Source organism: Trichoplax adhaerens, genomic scaffold, assembly GCF_000150275.1.
Source record: "Trichoplax adhaerens TRIADscaffold_7 genomic scaffold, whole genome shotgun sequence".
Classification (NCBI taxonomy): Eukaryota; Metazoa; Placozoa; class Uniplacotomia; order Trichoplacea; family Trichoplacidae; genus Trichoplax; species Trichoplax adhaerens.
Genome location: NW_002060949.1, coordinates 304,078 through 327,776, shown reverse-complemented (window position 1 = coordinate 327,776; position 23,699 = coordinate 304,078). Strand labels below are relative to the sequence as shown.

The 23,699-nt window shown below is 33.7% G+C and overlaps 3 protein-coding genes across 3 annotated transcripts; 1 reads left to right on the top strand and 2 right to left on the bottom strand.

Moving 5' to 3' along the window:
- On the bottom strand, nucleotides 1–1,537 carry TRIADDRAFT_57812 (uncharacterized protein; the record flags this gene model as incomplete). Its single annotated transcript, XM_002113873.1, has 2 exons — nucleotides 1–53; nucleotides 199–1,537. The coding sequence occupies 2 exons, from the start codon at nucleotides 1,535–1,537 to the stop codon at nucleotides 1–3; spliced, it is 1,392 nt and encodes a 463-aa protein (XP_002113909.1).
- Nucleotides 1,538–7,708: 6,171 nt separating this feature from the next.
- Nucleotides 7,709–11,124, top strand: TRIADDRAFT_64054 (uncharacterized protein; the record flags this gene model as incomplete). Its single annotated transcript, XM_002114192.1, has 15 exons — nucleotides 7,709–7,808; nucleotides 7,918–8,198; nucleotides 8,663–8,746; nucleotides 9,000–9,029; nucleotides 9,101–9,134; nucleotides 9,203–9,270; nucleotides 9,428–9,592; nucleotides 9,698–9,831; nucleotides 9,900–9,955; nucleotides 10,047–10,106; nucleotides 10,201–10,246; nucleotides 10,317–10,358; nucleotides 10,446–10,588; nucleotides 10,672–10,763; nucleotides 10,841–11,124. The coding sequence occupies 15 exons, from the start codon at nucleotides 7,709–7,711 to the stop codon at nucleotides 10,931–10,933; spliced, it is 1,428 nt and encodes a 475-aa protein (XP_002114228.1). The 3' UTR covers nucleotides 10,934–11,124.
- A 6,083-nt stretch (nucleotides 11,125–17,207) lies between these two features.
- TRIADDRAFT_681 (uncharacterized protein) lies at nucleotides 17,208–23,668 on the bottom strand (the record flags this gene model as incomplete). Its single annotated transcript, XM_002113872.1, has 7 exons — nucleotides 17,208–17,518; nucleotides 17,938–18,243; nucleotides 18,355–18,672; nucleotides 19,378–19,485; nucleotides 19,629–19,844; nucleotides 20,724–21,062; nucleotides 23,320–23,668. Coding segments are annotated over 7 exons (1,947 nt in total), but the record flags the coding sequence as incomplete, so codon positions are not given.
- Nucleotides 23,669–23,699: the final 31 nt, after the last annotated feature.

The window sequence follows — 23,699 nt, the reverse complement described above, 5'->3', positions numbered from 1 at the left end:
TCATAGCTTTGTCCCTGACATACGCCTGTTCACCATTCGGTCTAAACTCTCAGCTAAAAAAGTACGATAACTACCAATATTTTTAACGAATAGAATTTGATTTATCAAATATGCAATAATGCAATGATCATATTCTAAAGTTTACGCTTTACTTTAATAGGTATGTACTAATTCACGTTGCGCAAAATGAATAATTACCGTAGTCCATCACCATTTTACTATATCGATAAGAAGTGAGACAATCAACAGTAATATGATCGTACGTCAATATAAATTTATTAGCAAACATATACTCTTCTTTAACCAAAGATGGTAAATCACCCGTGCCAAATACGCAAACTCCTCTGAGAAAGAAACCCTTGCATGATTCTCCGCCCCAGCGTGCTAACTTTATTTTCATATTATATCTTTTATTTCTCTGAGTATTATCGTAACGTCCAGGTGCATCCCGATGACGCTGAAGAGTTGCCCAAAAATTTTCATCTGGGCTGTAAGTGGTTTTAAGCCAATTACGCAATCTAATAGCGTCCGGATTGGTAAACACGAAGCGACAGAATTCATACGTTAAAGCATAGTAAGCACTACCTTTAAATAATTCGATTCCCGTTAGGCTTTCTTTATCTTTAGCTGTATTGATTAGTTGATCGTTTATCGTTTTATATACCTTCTGCCAACGCCATTTTAAATGAGGAGCAAGATAAGTCTCGACATCATTCTTACCATGCAGCGATTTTAAATACGTTACTATTTCTCGATTTGTCTTTAGAGGAAAATCTTGACCACACAAATTGATAACGTATTTCCATGGCTTCTTTGAATGCAGTAAATCGTTCATGCACAATAAATCCGCTTCTAGTCTGCTATATGAAGCATACACTACAGAAATAGATTTCGTAAGAAAAACGTTATCAAAGCATTTAGCAAAGTTGCGTAATACGTTATGAAAGGCTAGGGAAGATTTACTATCTGCATGAATACAATAAATATTCTGCGGAACGTAAATAGCTTGTAGTAATCTTAATACTTGTTCAGCATCGCGGTGTGCAGTTAAAATGTAAGCAATTGGATACTCTAGTTCTGCTTTAGAAAATGGAAGTACAGGAAAATAGGGCGTAAAGTTAGAACAATTGCTAGAAAAATCAGCGAGTCTTTGATCTGAAATTGTACTTCGCTTTCCAGAGTTTTTCAATTTATCAGTGACATGTTTGATATTATGATTATCGTTACCAATAATCTTATCACAGCGTGGCTTATTCTTAAAAACCGAACCATAATAATTATTTGTTCCAAATCTAGAGTAGTATCCGATATAAGGGTCAAATTTCTGTAAGCAGCCAGGTGATTGTTTTTGAATCATAAAGCTGTCCGAGAAATTTACAATAAGTGGTTTAGGCAAATCATCGAAGCTATCATTAAAATATGTCGATTGTATCTTGAGTGCTGACAACAAAGGCATAAAATTTCTTGATAAATATAGGGTAATAATTAGGCCACAAAAGGAAGTAACTGTCAACAAAACTTGTAAGATCTTTTTCATTATCACGCTGCTTACGTTGCACCTGATCAATTGCCCATCCACTGTAGAAACATCGCATACCGTGCCATACAGTTTGTATACATAGAACTGCACAACATAGATTTCAACGTCATGCAAAATAATTCATTCCGTCCACCGATGGAAAATGTATGCGACGTTCTGTTGCAATCTAGTTAATAATGACAGAAAATTTTACCTTAAATAAGTTAAGAAATTACCTGTACGAAAAGTTACGTATTAATCGATGAATAAACATAATTAAATTCATTCTAGCAATAATTGAGTACATACAACAGTTTAATTTTTGTACTGTAATGTCAGCACTTTTGCATTCATGAAGCTTACCACTTGTCGTTTTATAGATCACTCAGAGTGCTGCAGTGCAGAAAATACATGTATGATATCAAAAATTTACCAGAATTATTGACTGATAAATACGAGTATCTACCTTTAAGTTTAATTTGTAAAAGATGCATCACCCAAGCAAGACGTTTTACTTACGCTATGACAGAATCGTATTATGTTCCCATCAAAAATCATCCTATAGTACATTCCTGAAGCTGTAAACACATGCTAAGATAAGATCACCGTAAGGAATATGATTTTTATCGTCTCACTAGGCAAATAGAATATCAAGTGTTGCCCTTTGGATACATTGGCGACACGAAAGGACGATTACGTGATTCGGTAACTAAATGAGATTAATTACAGTAAAATTTACTGATAGTAAGTTTCTATTCAAAGCCCTTCCACAACTTTGGCGAAATTTTTAAAATACTTCAATAATAAAATAATATTATTTGAATATGCAACTAACTCTATAAGCAGCATCTGACTGTCATAGCAGGTTCTTAACACTTAAAATAAAATCCATATTATTAAGTGACATGGAGTTTATCTTATAAATATCGCAAGATTAATGCAATAGATGTCACTATTGCTTAGTATCACATGCTCACAAAAAGTAAAATTTGTATTACCCTGAATCGATACCATATTAAAAAGCTTAATGCTCCACTTAGTCACTTAGTGTACACTGTACAACACTGGTACCGTGCATCTAGTAATTCTTGAAACAGCGCTCCTTGACACTGACAGCATACATGATAAATAAGTTACGCGTAATTCACAGGATTATCAGAAATTAATAAATACACATTTGTGTGTATATGCAGTACTGTAATATGAGCTAGAAATATATACAGTATCTGCGGTAATTTGGTATTGCTGTTACGCATATCACTGCTCAAGCCGCTTATTTTAGGCCAAACATTGAAACTGAAGCGCAAAAATGGCACCTTACTACACCGCATACTGTACAGTACAGTATGTCAGTTGTTATACTGTATATCACTAGAATGCAACATGACAAGACAACAGCATTTATATGCGGTATTTTAAATATTTTTAATAAACAATTACATACAGTCTTAGTGTCTTACTGTTAGTAAATTCAAAAGAAGCGACTGGCTGATCGCAAATCAATTAAATGAGTACTGTACTGGTATTATAAAGTAAAATCAAATACTGTACATTGCCCTGCGTAAAACAAAAACTGTTAAAGCGCAGTATTGTATTGCAGTTAATACGCTAGGTCAAGTTTACCGAGCCTATCATTTTACAAAGTAATGATCTCGTTTATAAAGCCATCAAATCATTGCTTATTTTATAGAGTAAACCAGGTCGCCTTGAACCATGGCAATTTTTATAATAAGTTACTACGAAGTTAATCGTTAATTTAAGACATAACATTTCAAAGGTAATTTTACAAACCTTCTTAGTTACTTCATAAAGTAATCAAGTTAATGGTCATTTTATAAAATGACCAAGCTGACCTGGTTTACTTTATGAAATAATCAGCTCAGTAAACTTGACTTAACATACGCGTACATATATATATGCACAAAACTTTTTTACTCCAAATTTACTACAGATAGGTCAGAATCAAAGTTAGGTCAGGTTGAGTTGAATGCAATGCAGGATTGGATTTAATATGAAATTTTAGATCAATATGAAAATGTTAGTACAGTACAAGCACGAAAAATACTAACTGCATACTCAGGTTCTGTATACACCCCTTTAAGTATATTTTCTTTTTACATTATATCATCAATCCTCGAAAAGTACATAAATGTACGGCAGCTAAATGGTTCCAGGGTTTCTTATCAGATTTCAGTGTTCGACTGTCTGCGCACAGTGTAATTTTACTTGTATCAGCAAAGGTGAAACCGAGATGCTCTATTGATTGTATTCTTTTAATACTGTATGTACTACGCTGTGATGAAATCCGATCACGAAAATTCCAAAGTTGTAGAAAATTAGAACTTTGGAATCTTCGTGATCGCATTTTATCACATACACATATATAATAACATCTAAAGTACGTTACTGTAATTGTAGTTGTAATTTTAATAATTTTAATCATATCATATCAAGATTAATTAATAGCGGTGATCTACCATAGCCCATTCCAATCTACGGCATGAGACAATATGCAATTGTAAGCAAGTAAATTGCAATGCTGTACCTGCTGTAGATCAGCAGGCAGCAGTGAACTTACAGAAAGTAACATCAAATCAAATCAGCATAGCAAGCCTTTAGTGCATTATAATTAATTATTAGTTATAATTATTAACAAATACAAATTTACCTAGTAGCTTTGCAAGTTCGGATGAATATGTCGACGTATCCGATATAACCGTTCTTTAAAAAGAGCCTCCCATCAACATCGGAACAGTATTGTTAAGCAGAATTATTACTAGTGTTCCAGAGTACGGTATACTCTACGGTTACAAAATGTAAATGAAAAATGCGATATTTTGTTATTTATTTATGAATCAGTAACAGACTAACAGTACTTTAATTAAGGACTTGCAAATTTAACACACAATTCACAAATCTACAGTAATAAGAGGAGTCCCTTCAGTGTACAGCCTGTACAGTACTGAACGGTACTATAAAATGTAATGTGCTACAGTACATGTACTGTAGCTAGTACTGTAGTAAAACTAGCAAGTACTGTACTGTACTGTACGGTACAGTACGCAAAATCGGGCTGATCAATTTGGAACCGGACGTACTGTACTGTTCATACATACTGCACCGTACACTGTAGTTTGTGACAACGTGACAAACGCGACATATCAGGAAGCCTGACAAAAGTGCCACATGCCTGCCGTAAGGGCGGACGACTGCTTCATCCTTGATGAAATAAAGGACAAAAGATTCTCTTTAATATCTTTCAGTGCACAAATGAAGGTATAGAGGCTAATACGCAAAGCCATTTCACCCTATGGCTGAAAGCCTGAGGGTTGACTGCTGAGGCTTTCGAACTGAATTTGTGTTTGTTCACTCACTCATTAATACTGTACAGTACAGTTACCACACACTACAGTATATATGTTATGTATAATAAATAGGTAGTAAAATATTAAATATTATATTATATTATAATATAATACAATACTGTACAATATAATTACCAAATGTCGGAGACTAATACACACGTGTCATTTTTGCATATCAGTATATTGTATACTGTACTGTACAGTACAGTCTAGTACGCATAGTAATACGTCAGCAACACGACGGGTGATTGTACTAGACCTTTATATTCGCAAAGTCGACAAAAATTGATCTACGTCAAACAAAGGAAGTCATCAAATTTATACAGTACTGTATCAAGTAAAATTATGCATTGACCTTAATAACATGTAAAAAGTAAAAGTTACAACTACGTACTAGGGATCGACTAGTAATCATAAATTATGATAAAATCAAATACGGTAAAACGTCGCACAGCTTTATGTTATGTCGTGTGAGTGAAGTAAAGAACAATCCCTAAAGAAGTAACAGCCAGTACAACTGTTACAACAGCTGCGCTTCATACTGTAAATTAGTAATATTCTTTAGTACGCCTATTCATTCAGTGTTGAGGCTCTATTCTGACACTTCCTGTTGCATATGTTGTCATTACTGAAAATATATATTGTACTGTACTGTAATGTACAACAGGAAATTTAACGTGGTGCAAATGCATTGCAAATACTTTACTGTACTGTAAACTGAGAAAGAGTCCTTTCAGTCCTTTTAGTTTACACTACGCGGGTAATACAAATAAATACCCTTGGCCTTTACAGCTCCAGGCAATGAATTACGAAAACAGCAATTTTCTCATAAAATTTCAATGAGAGGCATAAAACAGTATGTACTGTATTGTACCAATACGTATACGTGTACATAGTAAGAGCACGTTATTTCGTTGCTCCAAGTCAGATCTACTCAGTGCTCAGAACCATATAGCCAAAAAAAAATATCTGTTATGGCTCAGAGCCTCAGACAGGGGCTTCATACAGCGCCTTCAGTCATGGAGGACTTCTTGCGTACAGTCATGCAGTACTCTGTTTAACATATGTACTTTTTACTAATTGAAAAGTACATGTCACGCACAAACAAGAAATAGAATATACTGTACTGTATAATAGATTAGATTATAATCATCGGCGACAATGAAAAAGGAGAAATATCACAATCTCTCTACATTGTTGATGTGGAAACAAGCAAGGATGATACCTTGTACTGTATTGTACTGTACAATGTACAGTACAATGTACAGTACAATGTACAGTATACAGTACAGTACACTGTACAGTACTACTGTAGATCCATAATCATGGACAGATCTCCAGAAAATTCTCTCTTAAAGGTTAAGTACTGTACTGTACACTACAGTACTATACAGTGTACAGTACAGTACAGTACTGTAGTCTAATAAAAATACTGTACAGTACATACTGTACAGTACTGTACAGTAGGCCCCACTAGTTCCCTCATACTGTACTGTACTGTACAGTACTGTACAGTACTGTACCTTACAAAGTGCTTTTTTTACTGTACTGTACAAGTGTATAGTAACAACCGTCTCAAGCGCCGGACAATTCTACAAGCTACGCTGTTATTGGTGTGCAACACAGCGTACAGTACGTCTAAATGCCGAGAATGTCGTCCGCAATGGCTGAAAGTAAGAAAGCTTTGATTAATTCAATTTGATAGCACAAGAATTACACCGTAATACCTCGTAAAGGAAGTATCGTTAAAAATTTTTATTTAATTTTCTTCTCACCCTAATCCCACGCTTCAACCCAGGCTGATTATATCTGTTTACCCCCAATGTGATTTCACTTTATGGTACATTTGCAGCACACGAATATGTAGTACTGCATGGTTTACAGTACATTTACAGCACAGTATAATATGCTTCGCACCACCACTCGAATCCACTAGATTGACTCGAGAGTATATACAGTATATGCGTATACTGTACATACAACCCTCTACGATCACTTTCTTCTATATCTTCTTCATCATACTGTGTATAAGCTATTAAGCGCGGTTAATATTACAGCCAAGGACATAACTATCCATTTGTTAAAATATTGATTAAAATCCTACATTTTGTAATAAACTCGCTAAATCTGTATTCCGTCTAAATAAATAGTCGTTGCATATACAAGCTTCTATGGCGATGGAACGCATGCTAAGCTAAACTTGTGTTAATAAATCGTTTCACCTGGAGTGAAGTATCTAGCAACAGTAATGTTAACGGTGGCGTGGTTTAACCCATTGCCAATCAAATTAATTTATTGTTAACTTGTATTATAACATCACAATAATTGCAGCACAATCCAGATACTTCCCTAATAACTACAGTATACCATAATAGCGAGTATGATAATCTAAAAATATAACCGGATAAGGTTCTACAATAGTAACGAAAAGCTCGTTATTTTGCGAAGAAATCGGAACAGTTCCATTCCTAAGTATTCCAAGTATAGGTATTTCTAAGCGCTGGTTCACGATAGTTTGTGGAACTGCTAAGCATTGCTATGTGACAGAAGCTACTCGCTTCAATCATACTGTACAAGTGTGCATTCGACGTACAAGCATTGAATGCTTAAATTACCTAATGATAATTTCAGCACAATCGTTACACCAGCAAAACTATTTACTCTTCCCTCACCTGAGATGATTATTAAGTAGATCAATAGATAAAAACGGTCATCAAAATGAAATATGATCATTAATTTTACAGAGTCTATCGACCCTGAACAGCGGAACATCATAATAAAACTAGCTAACTTTGTAGCTAGAAATGGCCCTGAGTTTGAAGAAATGACGAAAAACAAGCAAAGAGGCAACCCGAAATTCTCATTCTTATTTGGTGGACCACAACATGACTTTTATAACCGATGTGTAGCAGAAGAAAGAGCAAGTAAGTAAATATGCTACCTCAATGTACACTAGCAATCATTTCTTTAGATAATGTAATCACCAATGTATCACTATTAAGTAGATTCTAAAGTGTAGTTTCTTGACTACAGATATGAAAGCACAATCTCTTCAGCAAATGCCGCCTGTTGTAAGGCATAACGTTCCTCCGCCGTTGCAGTCAAATGTTCATCCATCAATCCAAACAGCTCCTTGGCGTCAGCAAAACCCTATACCACATGCCCCATCACATCAGTCAGTCTCATTTCCACCAGTGCAGCAGCCTCCAGGAATGTTGATGCAAGTAGCTCCTCCTATGCATCGCATGGGAATCGATGCTAATGAATTTAATGACATTCTCAAACCTGTGATAGAAACATGTTCTAAAGATTCGGTATCTAACGGAAAGAATTGGATATTTGATCATACGATGACCATTGAGGATTGCCAACAAATAGCTCATCTAATATTCAATAGGTTAAGTGTTATGTCACGATTAATTTACTTTATAATTGAAACTATTGATGAAATTACATTCCAAATTATTTCAGAGCTGTTGCTTCCGGAGTACCGTTCATATATAGACTGAATCTGATTTATCTTATAAACGATTGTCTTCATCACTGGTAGGTGACTCTGAACATTCACTTAATTATTTTATCTAAGCTTCATTTTAAATTATTTTAAATAAATGCTTCGTTGGCCTGCTATATTTATAATTTCACTGGCAGCATCCGGAAAAACGCAAATGACTTATTACGGGTCCGTCGTCCAATGTATTTAAATATTATAGATGTTAAAGAATTATGACCATTTATTAATTGTAATAATATTTATATTTATTACCGTCTATAATAGGCATTAGAACATGTAATTCCTCCGATATTCGACGCTGCTTTCAAATCATGCGAATCTGCTGATCATAAGCAAAAACTCGATAAGGTAAAAGCCAGTTGCCGTCGAAACCACGTGGGCATACGGAATACCTCAGTATTTTCAACCATTATTTTTAGGTCCTAGGATTATGGGAATCTAATAAATATTTCAGCCCGCAACTTTTCGACGTAGGTTTTCTAATTATGTACAATAACACAATATTCGATACCGTAGCTTTTAAAAGTTCAGGAAACATCAATAGGATCACAGTGGAAATCATTCGCGATTAATGTGATTATGAATTCTTTATTTTTTGCAGCAAGTACGCCACAACAGTGCTTACCAACAAGTAAGCGCCTTGTACTCATACATATATTATTCTCTCGCCTATTCTCCTGAAATCCAAATTTTAATGTTTAGGGGACACCTAAAATGCAGCATGTTGATTCCGCAGGTACATACGCGTATTGTTATTAGGAAGGTGGTGAGTAAGATCTGAATGTATCTTCTTTCACTTATAAGGCTACAGCGTTCCCAATATGGTACCGCCCTTAATTCCCAGCCAACAGCCAAACGCAGTAGGGAATCAGGTAATTACCGTCTTAGACATGTCTCAGTACGTATGTAAGAATCAAAAACCTTACAAAAGTTTTTATATGCATACAGTTTCCTAGCCATGCAACTTTTCCTCAATCTTTGGCAAATCCGCCTAATGTTTCGCTTAACCGACCAATGTCTCATCTTCAGCCCCCACCCAATTTTATAGCACACAACCCTAGCTCATCAATGCCACCTTCTTCCGGTCAGATACCACCACCGCCGTTAGGGATGTCTGTAACAACTCCGGACGCGAACCAAATGCAAGCTAAATATTATGACCTACCCGCTGGCTTAATTGTCCCTCTAACCAAGGTAAAATAAAAATAAAACTTTTTGCCTGTACAGTAATTAATTTTCTGTTCGCTACGGTGTTTTCATTAAGCATACAAAATATTTATCTACTGTTTCATATCTTAGACCTGTAGCACTGAATATAAATCTCTAGAACCAGGTGAGGTTAAGCTACCTCTTCCACAACCCCCTGATGAAGAATTATTGCAAGCTTTAGATACCTTTTACAGTTTCGAAACAAAAGAAGGCAACTTAGACAGGTAACTTTAGCGTAATAGTATAACTTTTCGACAGTTGATCTACATCTTCATTGTTATCCCCCTATCAGTGAAGGATGGAATATTGAAGCTGTTTTAGCCTTTACGAAAACTTTACCAAAAAGAAGTAAACTCACAAGAGATAAAAGAAGGTGATACCCAATAAAGAATTTACTCATGTAATTTTATTAGCTAAAGTTTGAAATACATCTTTTCAGGTCTTATTCAAGATCGCGATCTAGATCAAGATCGAGATCTCCAAGAAGACGTAGACGCCGGTAAAAAGTCTACATAAACTGATACTCGGGAGTACGATATACGCCTACTTTGTTGCAGATAACAAAACTAATAAAAATGTATCACCGTATTTAGGCGCCACTCTAGATCAGAATCTAGATCGCCAAGATCGGACAGGCAAGTAGTTCTAATCTGTTCTACTTATGAATAGTTACAAGATTTAATCACGAAGTTGTTAATATCTATATTAGGCGAAGATCACGTTCGCGTTCTTCCTCTCCTCGCCGATCAAGGTGCGTAAATAGCGTTAATTGCAATTTACTGGGTTGCTACAGTTACGATTACTTAATTTAATTATGTTCAATACATACATAAATTAGATCGCGATCATACTCTCCAAAGCGATCTCCTCGCGATCGAGAAAGAAGAAGTATTACGCCACCATTTGTCCCTTTTCAATCTACAAGGCGAGAAGATTTTATAAACGAAGATAATGTTGGTCATCAACTATTACGAAAAATGGGTCAGTTTTAAAATTTTATGCTAATTGACTAAATAACTACTAAAAGTGGATAAAATATGCCATATAATTATGATATGGCTCAGGATGGGGCGGTTCTGGACTGGGAGCAAAGGAACAAGGTATTCATGAACCAATTAAAGAAGGCGAAGTCAGAGACAAAGTTGATCAGTACAAGGTGATTTATATAAAATTCAAGTTATTAGCATCAATATACTCTTCCATTACTAAACATTAGAATTGGTTTTATTTTAGGGTGTTGGTGTTTCCCTTAATGACGCCTTTGACACATATCGCAAAAGTAAAAGTTACACCTATAATAGGAAGCCTCGTGGAAGTGACAGATAAGCAATTGCTAAAGGAGCATGAAAGAACTTTTTTTTATACCTCATCAAGTTGCGCTAGCGATGCAAATAGGGCTAAAAATCTACGTAACTTGAAAACGGTTTTAAAAGACATGGTACTTTACGATGGAGTGCTGATTCTGTAAATGTAATCTATTAATTATTATAGTTGAACCCTTAAAACCTACAAAAAATAATATTTTGTTTTTGTCAGCCATTAAAATTACTATGTAGGAGATGTGTAAAAGGATTCATTAATACAACAGAATTTGTCTTTGTGTATCACCATCTTAATGTAAATAAAGCTATCCGAAAATGTACGATACTAAATACTGCATATATAAACAATTCATTGTTTGATAGCCCTTCAGAATTACTGAAATACATTTAATAGATTACTTAAGAAATTCGTACTGCATAAAATCATCGCAAAGGAAACATTTAACGAACTGCAATGTGTAAAAACAGTGTACTTGTATTTGGCAATTAAGTGAGTAGAAATAGAGCCAATAATTTCAATCGTAATGACATTGAGGATTTTTAAGATACCTAGTCAATTGTATTGAAAATAATTATTAACAGTTAATAGTAATATAACGACCCTCACTTAATAATCTACTTGATATACGCGTATGTTACGCTAGATATATTTTCAAGATCAAGCCAACTTGATAACTTTCAAAATTCTCTTATTTCTCAAATTTTTCAGCCTGAGTGACCTAAAGTATTCAGAGCATACATTTTACAACCAACTTCAGCAAGCTGTAAAAGCTAACCCGTTGTATAGTTAGAATCAATAATTAGAGCTTAAATTGCTTTGCCTACCAAATTCTTGCATGATAAGGGTATCGTTATTTTCATCATTTAAGATTTGCATTTTATCATTTTCATTCACCGCATGACGCAAGGATCTAGTAGTGAGAAAGTTGTTCATATGTGAATAATTTCGCTAGAAAGTAAGCGGTCGCAATGTTGCGCAGATGCGACCATGCGATAATCAAACTTTACAATTGTGCATTTGTTTCAAAAATCGAAATAATTTACTCCTTGATATCTTCAAATAAAATAGATGACTCGATTTAACGTAAAACTGTGATCATAGGAAACGATCTGTAACCTGAATCTATTTTAAATATGAACAACACTTATCCCAATAGTAATGCAAAGTCTTAAATACCTTCCTTTTTTCTTGTATAAATAAATCCCTAAAAATGTAATACAAAATAGCACGATAGGTCCTACAATCCACCCTAAGATTGTTGTGTCATCCCCTAAAATAGGTAACATGGTCTTCACTTAAGAAAAGCTCTTTAATTGAATACTATTTTACTATAATCAAATCGAGACTATTTCAATAAACTTTATTTCTATATAAATCATATTGGCACATATTCTATATATTACTTTGATGGTTACTTTCATATATGATGTATGCTATTTAGTTACGATTTCAGAACTTTACTGATTACTAGAGGTCAATTAATATCACATTTATTCTCGTATTAAAATTTAGCTATTCGTTTAAAGTAGTCATTACTGTCTTAACACTTTTAGAATATGTGGAACTTACTAGAACATTTCATAAAGTTACTTCCACAAATAATAAACAACTTCACCGTAAGCGATCATTATATAGCTGATAGTATATTCATTAGACTTGCAATTTTATAGTATAAAATTCCCTATTAAACTGCAAGTTTTGCCTAAATATTGATCGCTTAAACCTACCATATCAATGTATTAGCAAGTTTCGTATTTTTACACGAGTATTACCTACCATTATTTTTACGTTAAAAAAACATAAACTATAATATTTCATAATACCTGGTGTAATTACACCAATGACTGCATAGCTCCCCAAGTTTGGTAGTTTCCTTAAAGTGTTTAATAACTTTGTTACAGAAATTGACGCATTACTTCGAGTAACTATAGTCAGTTCTACTTTAATGCTTCCAGGTCTAAGCAAACATGAAATAAACGGAATAACAAGATATATTCAGATTTTCATTAGCCATAATCTACAGTAGCTACAAGATTAAATTAAATTAAATGCACACTTACTTACCTGATGCGGTTTATTAGAATATCCAAAATTGTGCCATTAAATACGGTATCACGATAAATTTTAAGAATCTATACAAAAAAATGATAATACATCATAGCTATTTACTACTTTTAGGAAATACCCGTCTAAGTAAAGATCAAAATCTCCAGTTTGTTTATTTCCATGACTCATTACATAGATATATAATTTGTTTACTGTCATTTAAAATCACTATTTATTACCTGTGTCCGTATTAGTGCAGCAAGACTTTTAAATTCAGTACTCGTTTTATTATAGAGTTCATTGTTAAAGCTTCCCGATAAGATAACGGTCGCGGTATATAATTTAACTGTAAGTAAATACATTAATACATTTATTACGGCCAACCATAAATGTCAAGTACACCATTGTACTAACAGTGTTATGCTATCTAATTTTATTGCAGCTATCTAAATAGTGTTCAGTAAACTTATTTTTCATCGAACTAGCAATTTTAAATCCCTTTAGAGTCCTAAAGCAACAGTGCCATTACTAGTAATTGCTTTAGGGAATTATCTTCTAAAGCTATACTTTAATTAAATTTCAAATGTGAGCGTTTACTTGACTTTTAAATACAATCTTATTAAAATGTAAAATATATTTATCGAGGATTAGTTAATGCTGAAATCTAATTCTTCTAAACTCAGTTACATTGATACGCAGCTTATTTTATATTTTCAACGAATGTTTTGCATTTAGCTAGTCTTATCACTAAATTTGCACTCGTGTCTCCGTCGTCTAAGGAATGAATTGTACTCCAAATACTAAATTAATTTAAAAAGTCTCGCATTACCAGAACAATCTTGATCTGACTTCCTTTCTGTCCCATCTAATATAGTAGAGCTTATATTTACTAAAATCTTGCATTTGCAGCGATATGACCCTTGAACATTAATGCACGTCGATAAATTGCCACAAGGTGTAATAACTGATTGGCATTCATCAATATCTGAAAAAGGATTAATAGATTGCTTAAAATTATTGAGAGCTATAATTGTTGCTATATGTTGCATCACTAAGTAATTGATAAATACACTTAGTTTCATCCGATATGGATTCAGAATTAATAAAAATTAAATTATCTATCAAATTAGGAAAACATTTTAATTCAGACCTTGGCAAACGTGACCATTTCCTGTATACCCTTCATTGCACTGACAAAGAAATTTAGAATCGATCCTTCTGCATATTGCATTTCTGTCACATACGGAATACCGAAAGCAGTCTTTCTCATCATCCATAATATCTTCTGGGAAGGATTAAAGTAATCATATTAAAATGCAATCCTTAAAACCAGTATAAAAATCATAAGTTGTTGTTATTATTACACTAAAGTCCTAGTAAAAAGCAGAATGAGGAACTAGAACAATATTAACCATAATAAACAATCAGGCATGTACAGTACTGTAAATTTAAAGATAACAGAATCCCAAAACATACCATAATGTAAATATGTAGATCCCTGTTTCAATTTTGTTGTTTTATTATGTCGAAAACTTGCTATGCAAGTATAATTTCCCGCATCAGTTGGTCTTAGCTCGGATATTGTTAGCCACGATATTAATATTTTATTAGACTCTTGATACATTCTAACTATATGAAATCGTTTAGTGTGATCATTTAAATGAATTGCTACATTGTCTTTAAGCCATGCGATGTCAGGCTTGGGTTTTCCGACAATCGAGCACTTTATACTGATGCTTTCACTTAGATAGAATCGTGTAGCATTAGGCTCTAGGTAAACCTCAGACATAAATGTTTCTAAACAGAAAAGAAACGGCCAATATTAATCAATGAAATAAATCATATTATAAATTATCTCCATGTTAATTAAATTACAATAATGAATAAAAATATGTGGCTAAGATATATTATAAAATAAAAAATTGAGTAATTCGCAAGTCGGGGCCGCCCCTATAGGATTAAATCATTCATTCGATGTAAAATTTATAAACCTGATTGGCATTGGCTTTCGTCCCAAAACCCACTTGAACAGGTGCAGATATAACCCTGAAATGGCGTTATGATATCTATACATGAGCCGTTACTTCTGATACATGGAGAACTTGAGCAGGATCGACCTTATCGTATTCATAAAAGTAAAGATTTGCTGTTATGGTTATATGCTTATTTATAAAATGATAAAACAAAGAAACCTATTTGATCATTCGGGCACATAAGGCTATCTGCTGAGGCTCTAGAATGTGAGATTTGAATGGCACACATTTTACTACTTCTCCTCAATGCTTTAGAATTTAATTAGTCCACTTTAACAGACATTTAAACAATTACCAGATAGCATGTCACAATTTTAAAATTTGTGCAAGATTCATAATTAACTTACGCCGAATGGACTGATGCTAATCCTTCCATGGATGGATCCAGTGATTTATCTACAGGATAAGCATAAATACATACTCATACTCATAGATATAGCGTAAAAGTATCTACTCCTTCTATTGGCACTAGAAAAGTTGTAACGTCTAAGATACGTATAAAAACAAGGAGCGATTCCCAAATTCACTAGATTAGTTAATTTTTTGAGAATTTATAGATTAACTGCTACTCCATAAATTTAATTAATTGTTATTGTTTACCATTAACGATACAATGCCGCACTATCGTATCGAATAAAGTTATGTAAGCCATTCCATATATAAATCCTACCCTTATTATTACATAATTGATTATCTACTTGTTTTCACAAGAATACAGCGAACCTATGCAGGTGATACCAGCAACTTCTCCTGTAAAGCATTCTTGAGAAGAATTCAAAATACTAAATAAGCATTGATTGAGCGATACTTGATTGCCTGAACAAGACCTTGCTTTCAAGTATCCTATTTCTTTCCCATAGCTCTTTATAAATGTAAGCTGCTTATTCCTATTCCCACGGACATAACTCATTTTGGCTGCTTTGAATCCTAGCTGGCGACACGCTACGTTTGCATGCGCGAACTTCCAGCCATCGTTGCAAACGATTTCCCATCGACCACGTTGAAATATTTTTACATATCCTTCTCCATAATGAGAACCTCCAAATAATCGTATTTTTATTTTGTCATCATCTATTCACATTGTAAATAATCCCATAGGAAAAAATTAAGTAATCATAACTGATAATCGTAGTACAACTACTGACTTTGTGGCTATCCATTTTTTGGATACAATTATAAAAATATATATAAATTACCATATAAACAATTATATCCAGTGTAACCTTCAGCGCACTGGCAAAAGAAATTATCTACACCTGCTACGCAAATACTCTGATTATTTATGGAAGGACCGCATGGATTGGAAGCACATTCATTTATTTCTTCAACGTAGCAAAATAAAATTTTAGTATAGCGTAAAATTCTATCCAAATAAAATTAAAATTAATACGATTTTACAGATATTACCAATACTACAATTTTGGCCAGTATATCCTCTTTGACATGCGCATTCATATTCAGCTGCATTTTTACCCTGTATACATCGTCCATACATACACGGGGTCACTTGTTTTCTACATATTTCATCTAAGAAGTAAAAATTTTTACTTCAGTAAGATATAGTAAAAACTGAACAATAGCTATCACAACATACAATATAGTATAACATGCATCCCATAAGACTAGATCATAATGCTATTCATAACAATATTAAAAACATTGTACGATAGACTATAAAGTTATAAATCATAATTGAGCCATGGCTCCAGATCTTGCATTACATTACCTGAGCATATTATGCTAACGTCGTGTAAATGATCACAATTAACATTAGCGTGATAAGGGCAATCCAGAATTGATGTTTCATTACCCAAGCACTGTAAATGCGACATAATAATACGTCCATACCCTTTGCCAAAGCTTCCATCTGTATTTGTCTTTTTGTAATAGCTTTTCACTCCATTATATCCCAATCGGTGGCATATAAGCTCTGCGCTAGTTTTCGTAAACCCTTTACCGCATATTGTATTCCAAGTACCATTTGCATAGACTTCAATTCTTCCTGACATTGATTTCATGCCCGGGTAGAATACATTTGGTACAAGCCTCAAATCTCCCTTATTCACGCCATGATACTCACATTGACGGCCATATGAACCATCAGGACACCTACAGTAGGCATCCTGAAACAAATTATGAGGATAGCATGTTGCATTGGATGAACACCGAAGATCACCTGTAATACAACTATTCAATCTACATTTAAGAGACATAGTCTCATAGCCTGAACAATCATGACTACCCCATGGAGAATGAGAGCAATTTGCGAGCATAGATTCATTTCCATAACATGTTATATTTTCCATCCATAAAAATTCATCTATTCCATAAACTGAACAACAATGATACCACTCAAATGAGACAAAGCCAAGTTGTTTACAAGCTACATGGGCATTTATATCATTAAATCCATCATCGCAAATAGCTCCCCAACGCTTGTTGTGAAATATTTCAAGGCGACCAGTGCGGTTGTTACTTCCACGGACCAATCGAAGTGCGTTTTCAAGAGCTAATGCATTAAGATATTAAATTAATTAAAAAAATTATTGGTTTAAAAATTTGCATATGACCTAAATTAAATCGCTACACAGCTTCTGATAGGTGTAAAAAGCAAATATCGATCACCCTACTGCGCTGTACTTTTAATAAAGACCTCCTTCCCAAAGTTGACGACCTTTGCTATCGTTATAAATATTGTTTTATTTTAGGTTTACCTGTCTCACATAATCTTCCTGTAAACCACTGAGGGCAATTACAGTTAATTTGAAAATTATCTTTGCCTGAAATACATACTCCACCATTTAAACATGGTGATGATTCGCAGGGAACGTCTATAATTATGAAATTATATTGTAAAATTCAGGCAGTACAAGTAATTTTAAAGCAATTACATTATTTAAACCATTTAAAAAAATCCATCTCGATTACCTGTACATTCAACAGCAACATCTTGATTATGATTGCATTTCGTATAGATATTATACGGGCATTTTAAAATTGTTTGCTCATGACCGGTACAGTTTAGGCTGTCCATCAAAATTCCACCTGTAGCATCTGCGTAGCTTTTATAACTGACGTGATAACTTTTATAGGATTTAAAACCTAATTGCCTACAGATTACCAATGCACTTCCTGACGAAAAGCCTTGAATGCATATAGAATTCCATGAGCCCCCAGAATAAATTTCTACACGACCAAAAGTTGAGTAGGTTAACCTAATATCGCCATAATAGGCTCTATGGTCACAATAACGACCATAATAGCCATTCGGACACGTGCAATAAGATGTAGCAATACTGTCTACACAAGATGCGTTGGAAGAACAACGCAGAGTACCATCCCGACATTGGCCGTTCGAACAGGTAAGCGACATGATAATATCTCCTCGGTAGGTACACATTCTCTGATACCTTTGTTTGCAATCGAGTAAACTTTTTTCGTCGCCTAGACATACAAATTCGTTCAAAAATACCTCTTTGTGCTCCGTATCTCTCGAACAACAGTTAATCTTTTCCGCTTTAAGAAAACCTAGTTGCCGACATGCAACATTTGCGGCGTTCATATTAAAACGGTAGCCACAGACTGTATGCCAACTGCTTTTATGAAATATCTCCAATTGACCTGTACGATTTTCCCTCTGATAAATTAAACGTACTTCTCCTTCTCGTTCTATTTTAGGGTTTATAAACTGGGGTTACTGATATATGCAAACTTACGTTATCCAATATCTTTCCTAGAAGAAATCAGCGTATCAACCTACCGATTTGACAGTATTCTCCTTTAAATTTTATAGTACATCGGCAGGTATATGCCACTGTTGTATGATTATAGAGGCAGGTGCCATTATTTAAGCAAGGTAAAGAATAACATGGATTTTCTATATTTGTAACATTAAGAGCATTCATAGGAAATATCAGGTAATTGTTGATTTCATTAATGAATTAAACGTGAAATTCTATTCAATTCATATGAATGGGATATGCAATAAAGCGTTAAAGTAAACCAGGTTATTAATTTTTTAAGCAAATCAATAACTACATTTTTAACGAAACGTGCGTGTATAAATGATGCCATGCTTTGGTATAAATTTTACAAGTATTATACTATGAAAATCATAATTATTCACCTACTATTATCATGAATAAAACTAAAATGTGTCTTTCTGATAGAATCTATTACTTCATACTAACCCAGGTAGTATATTTAACAATCATTAGACAAATTATAACTGCTGTAATAGCAGTCGTAGACCGGATTCTAGTTCATACTGTAGCATCTTGTAATTATCAGTATAAATCATATGCTCCACCCCACTATTTAGGAAGGGCACGGCTGCTAAAGTTTCATAACTTTTCAAATCTTACATACCGCTGCAATGCAAACCAACGTCTGATTGATGCATACACGACTTAGAATTAAAGCTGAGCTGAGGACAATCGTTTATACTGGTTTCATTTCCATAGCAATTTATTTCACCTGTAAGAATGGATTTCTAAAATTTAATATTTTTTGGTGACTGTTTTAATCATGTCTGATTTAGCATAGTATGATAAACGTTCTATCAGTGCTTGCGAACATACTAATGAATGGAATGACATTATAATTTATTTTGACTTTACCTATCCAAATTTTCCCGGTTATATGAGCATACTTAGAACAGCAGTCATAAGAAAATGCGGTTTTATATCCAAGCTGTTTGCAAAGAATATTTGCTGCAGATCGACTAAATGAATATCTACTGCAAACAGTACCCCATGTTCCATTTTGGTAAATCTGTACAATACCGCTAGTCGTCTGAGTGCTGTTATCATTTATTAATCTCAGTGCACCATTTACTGCATCTATTCGGGAATTTTATTATATGAAAGTAGTTAACCATACATGAGACCCTTTACTAATTGTATTACATTTTTTGCTATCTTTAATCAATGTACGAACGTGGCTCATAGCTATATGCCGCACATTAAATTGTCAATTAGTACTTACGTATCTGTTGAACTTACGCTTTTCACAGTTTTCACCGTAATAGCCATCCCGGCAAATGCAGACATGACCATAATGTGTATCTTCGCAAGATTTAAAACTTGCATTACAAGGATGACTGAGACATGAAATACCTAAAATGCGCACAGTACAGGATTACAATGTAATGAAGCTTAACCTTTAAAATTCTGCATTACTATTTTGTATTGTAATAACTATTGTAGCTTTAGAAAAACTTATTTGGCTTCATTGCAGTACATTTTACTTAGTATCTTATACTTATAGCATGCGAATTAGTTATATCTTTCACAGCCATACAGTATACGAGTATAGTATCTATTTATAGTCACGTATGTAGGTATTAGTCGTAGCGAATGATATTATAATACCTGTATCGCAATGATATCCTGTAAAGCCAGAACTGCAAATACATTTATACTTAGGGATGGTATGCGTCTTAATACATTTGCCATTTATGCACGGATTGCTGCTGCATTTATCTAGTTCTATAAAATATGAAGGAAGTTACATATGCATTATTCGATTAATATGTAGCATAAATTGATTAGCTGGGTACTGTAATACTTAATATGAGAGTATAATCATTTTTAATGGATTTTATTATTAGTAACGTCAAAACCTTCCATATAAAAATTGTTCGGCCATCAATTCGCTATCGAATTTATCCTAAGCTGAAATATAGATACCAAGTCATATTGCTAATCACCTACCGTAACACTTAATAGATACAGCTTCATTATAGCGACAATTCGTTTGCCCCCAACTAGCATGATTACACGATGCAAGTTCAGTTTCATTACCAATGCAATCAAGATCGTCTAACCAATAGAATCCAAAATTGTTTAAATGCCAACCGTCAGCACCATACATATACGAACAACATTTAAAAGAACTTGCGCCGTCGTATCCAAGTTGTCTGCAGGCAACACTAGCAGCTATTAGAGAAAATTTGTCGTCACAAATTGCCCCCCAAACTTTTTTATGATAAATTTGTAATCTTCCTGAGTATTTATCCGGACCAGATACCAGCCGCAATGAATTTTCAAATTCTATATTGAATACAGTGATAACAAGTTACATTAATTTTCAAATATGGATTCTCCGCTCCATATAAGAAACTACTATAAACGTAGAAATAACACAATTATAATGGTATTGTAAAACGGAGAACTCTATCTTACAGTAATCTCAATATTTCATGAAACTATTATTGCTTTTCTTTAATTCACCTATTTCGCAGCGAATACCAGAATAGGGTGGTTTACATTCACACCGATAGCCTCTAATTTCATTACTATCAGGCATGCAAATACCTGAATTTAAGCAACTAGACGGCGAGCATGGATTTTCTAAAAAATTAAGTGTAATTAATAATAATTTTAAGAAGATCCAACCATGATATTAATCAGTTAATATAAATATAATGTAGATAAATTACTGTATCAAATTTGACGGAAATATCTGACTTAAAAGGAGATTACGAAAATACTTAAAGAAGATATATATACCGACATTAATATCAGGTAACGTAATTAATGATTGCAAATATTACAAAACCAATTAATAAAATCTGATAATGAATTACTGTTCCGGTATCTGTAAATGTTCGACAATGATTACCGCTGCAGCGAATACCAATGTTGTCTATAGAGGTACATGAATTTGTTACAGTACTTTTCTGAAGGCATTTATGAATGGTAGTTTCATTCGTAGAACAACTTAAATCACCTGTTAAAAATTAATAGACATTACGTAAGGCATATTTGTTTATTACAAAGTGAGCGAGAAAAAATTGGCATTCGTATGTGTGTTACAGTACTGTAGCCTATTAATAAAGATATTACCGTCATTTAAATATGTATACTACAACTTTACATGATATATCACTTACGAAGCCATTTTGTGGATGTCACATGGCCATATCTAGAGCAGCACTGGGTTAAATTTACTGATACAAAACCTAGTTGTCTGCAGATAACTCTAGCTGTAGCTATGTTAAATGCAAAATCATCGCAAATTGTCATCCATTCGCCTTTATGAAAAATTTGTACGATACCCTCCATACTTGCATTAGAGATTGTGTTAATCAATTTTATTTCTCCTTCGCTAGCATCTATATAAGAAAATGCGATAATTTTTAATTGCATAGAGGATTTAATATAATTAAAAGCACAGGTGGCAATTATATGATACTATTCGGGATTTAGTATTTGCTAAAGCTAAGAAATACTGCACTTATTGAACAATTTTTTCCGTATAATCCTTTTGGACATAAGCAAGTGTAGCCATTGAATTCGTTTTGACATGTTGCGCCAGCGGGACAAAAATTGGTAGCGCAATAATTAACTAGTAGTAATAGAGTTATAGATCATAAGAGAATGAATTGTGTAACCTCTTGTCTAATTTGCTGGTCACAGGTATCCGATTTGTAATTAAATTACATATAGTTACGAAGGAAACTTTCACGCGTATACTTACAGGTGTCACAGTTGTAACCAATGTAATTTGTAGAGGAACAATTACATTTGTAATTTGGCATTGCTCCAACATAAATACATTTGCCATGCTTGCAAGGGTTTAAAGAATTACAAGTGTAGGGTAATCCTAGCAAAAGCAATGACGACAGCTACGTTTTAATTCAGTATTAACTTTAGTGTATGAAATAATATTTAGCAGATATCTCTATTATTAATTTTCGGCCAAGAATTAATCGCGTTGGTTTGGCACCCAATATTTTCAAATTCATGCTCCAAACAGATTGTTAAAAACTTGACTACTGTAATTAATAGCGTATCGAAAAAATGCAGCAGACTTTAATAATTGGAGAATTAATTTAATAGTCCTAAAATAAGTCCTGTCAGTAGATTGGCCACAGTCTCATATCGTATTCTTCTCATAATCTAAAAGGGCAACAGAGTATGCTTAAGTGTAGCACTAATTAATGAACTGAATCTTTGGATCTTAGTAGCGCTAATACTCGTAGTACTGTATTAGAAATTACAGATAAATTGGTAAGCTCTTTAAAACAGAAGATCATAAAACGTTTTGGTCATGTACGCGTATTACGGTACATGCAAGTTTAGGTAATTGTATGGATATAAAACAATATTAGTAAAATTTGAATTATAGTTGTAGAAGTAGATCTAGATTTTAAATGGTAGATTTATCATATGCCGTATTAACTGCCATTATATAGTACATTACTAGTTGAAAAAATCTGGGTTTTACATTACCAATAGACCACTCTCTTAAGAAAAATTTAAGGGTTTAATTGGTATTTTTCAAAAATCTTTCTGAAAAAGTTACCTTCACATTGTATTGAAACTGCCTCCGTTACTCCACAGTTATTCATTCCCCAACCAGCATGATGACAATCCGATAATTTTTTGACTTTGCTACTACATTTAACGTTATCTAACCAATACACCCCATAAAAATTAATTTGGCGATATCTTCGTTGAGATTTCGTTATTACGTTTGAACAACAGAAATATGACAACGCTTTTCCGTAACCAAGTTGATTACAAGCTACATTTGCTTCCACCATGGAAAAATTATCATCACAAACTCCTCCCCATTGGCGATTATGAAAAATTTCTAATCGGCCATCGTATGGACTAGTACCGTCTTGTAAGCGTAATGAACTTTCCATGCCTAAAACATACCAGAAATCGTTATTAGCTAAA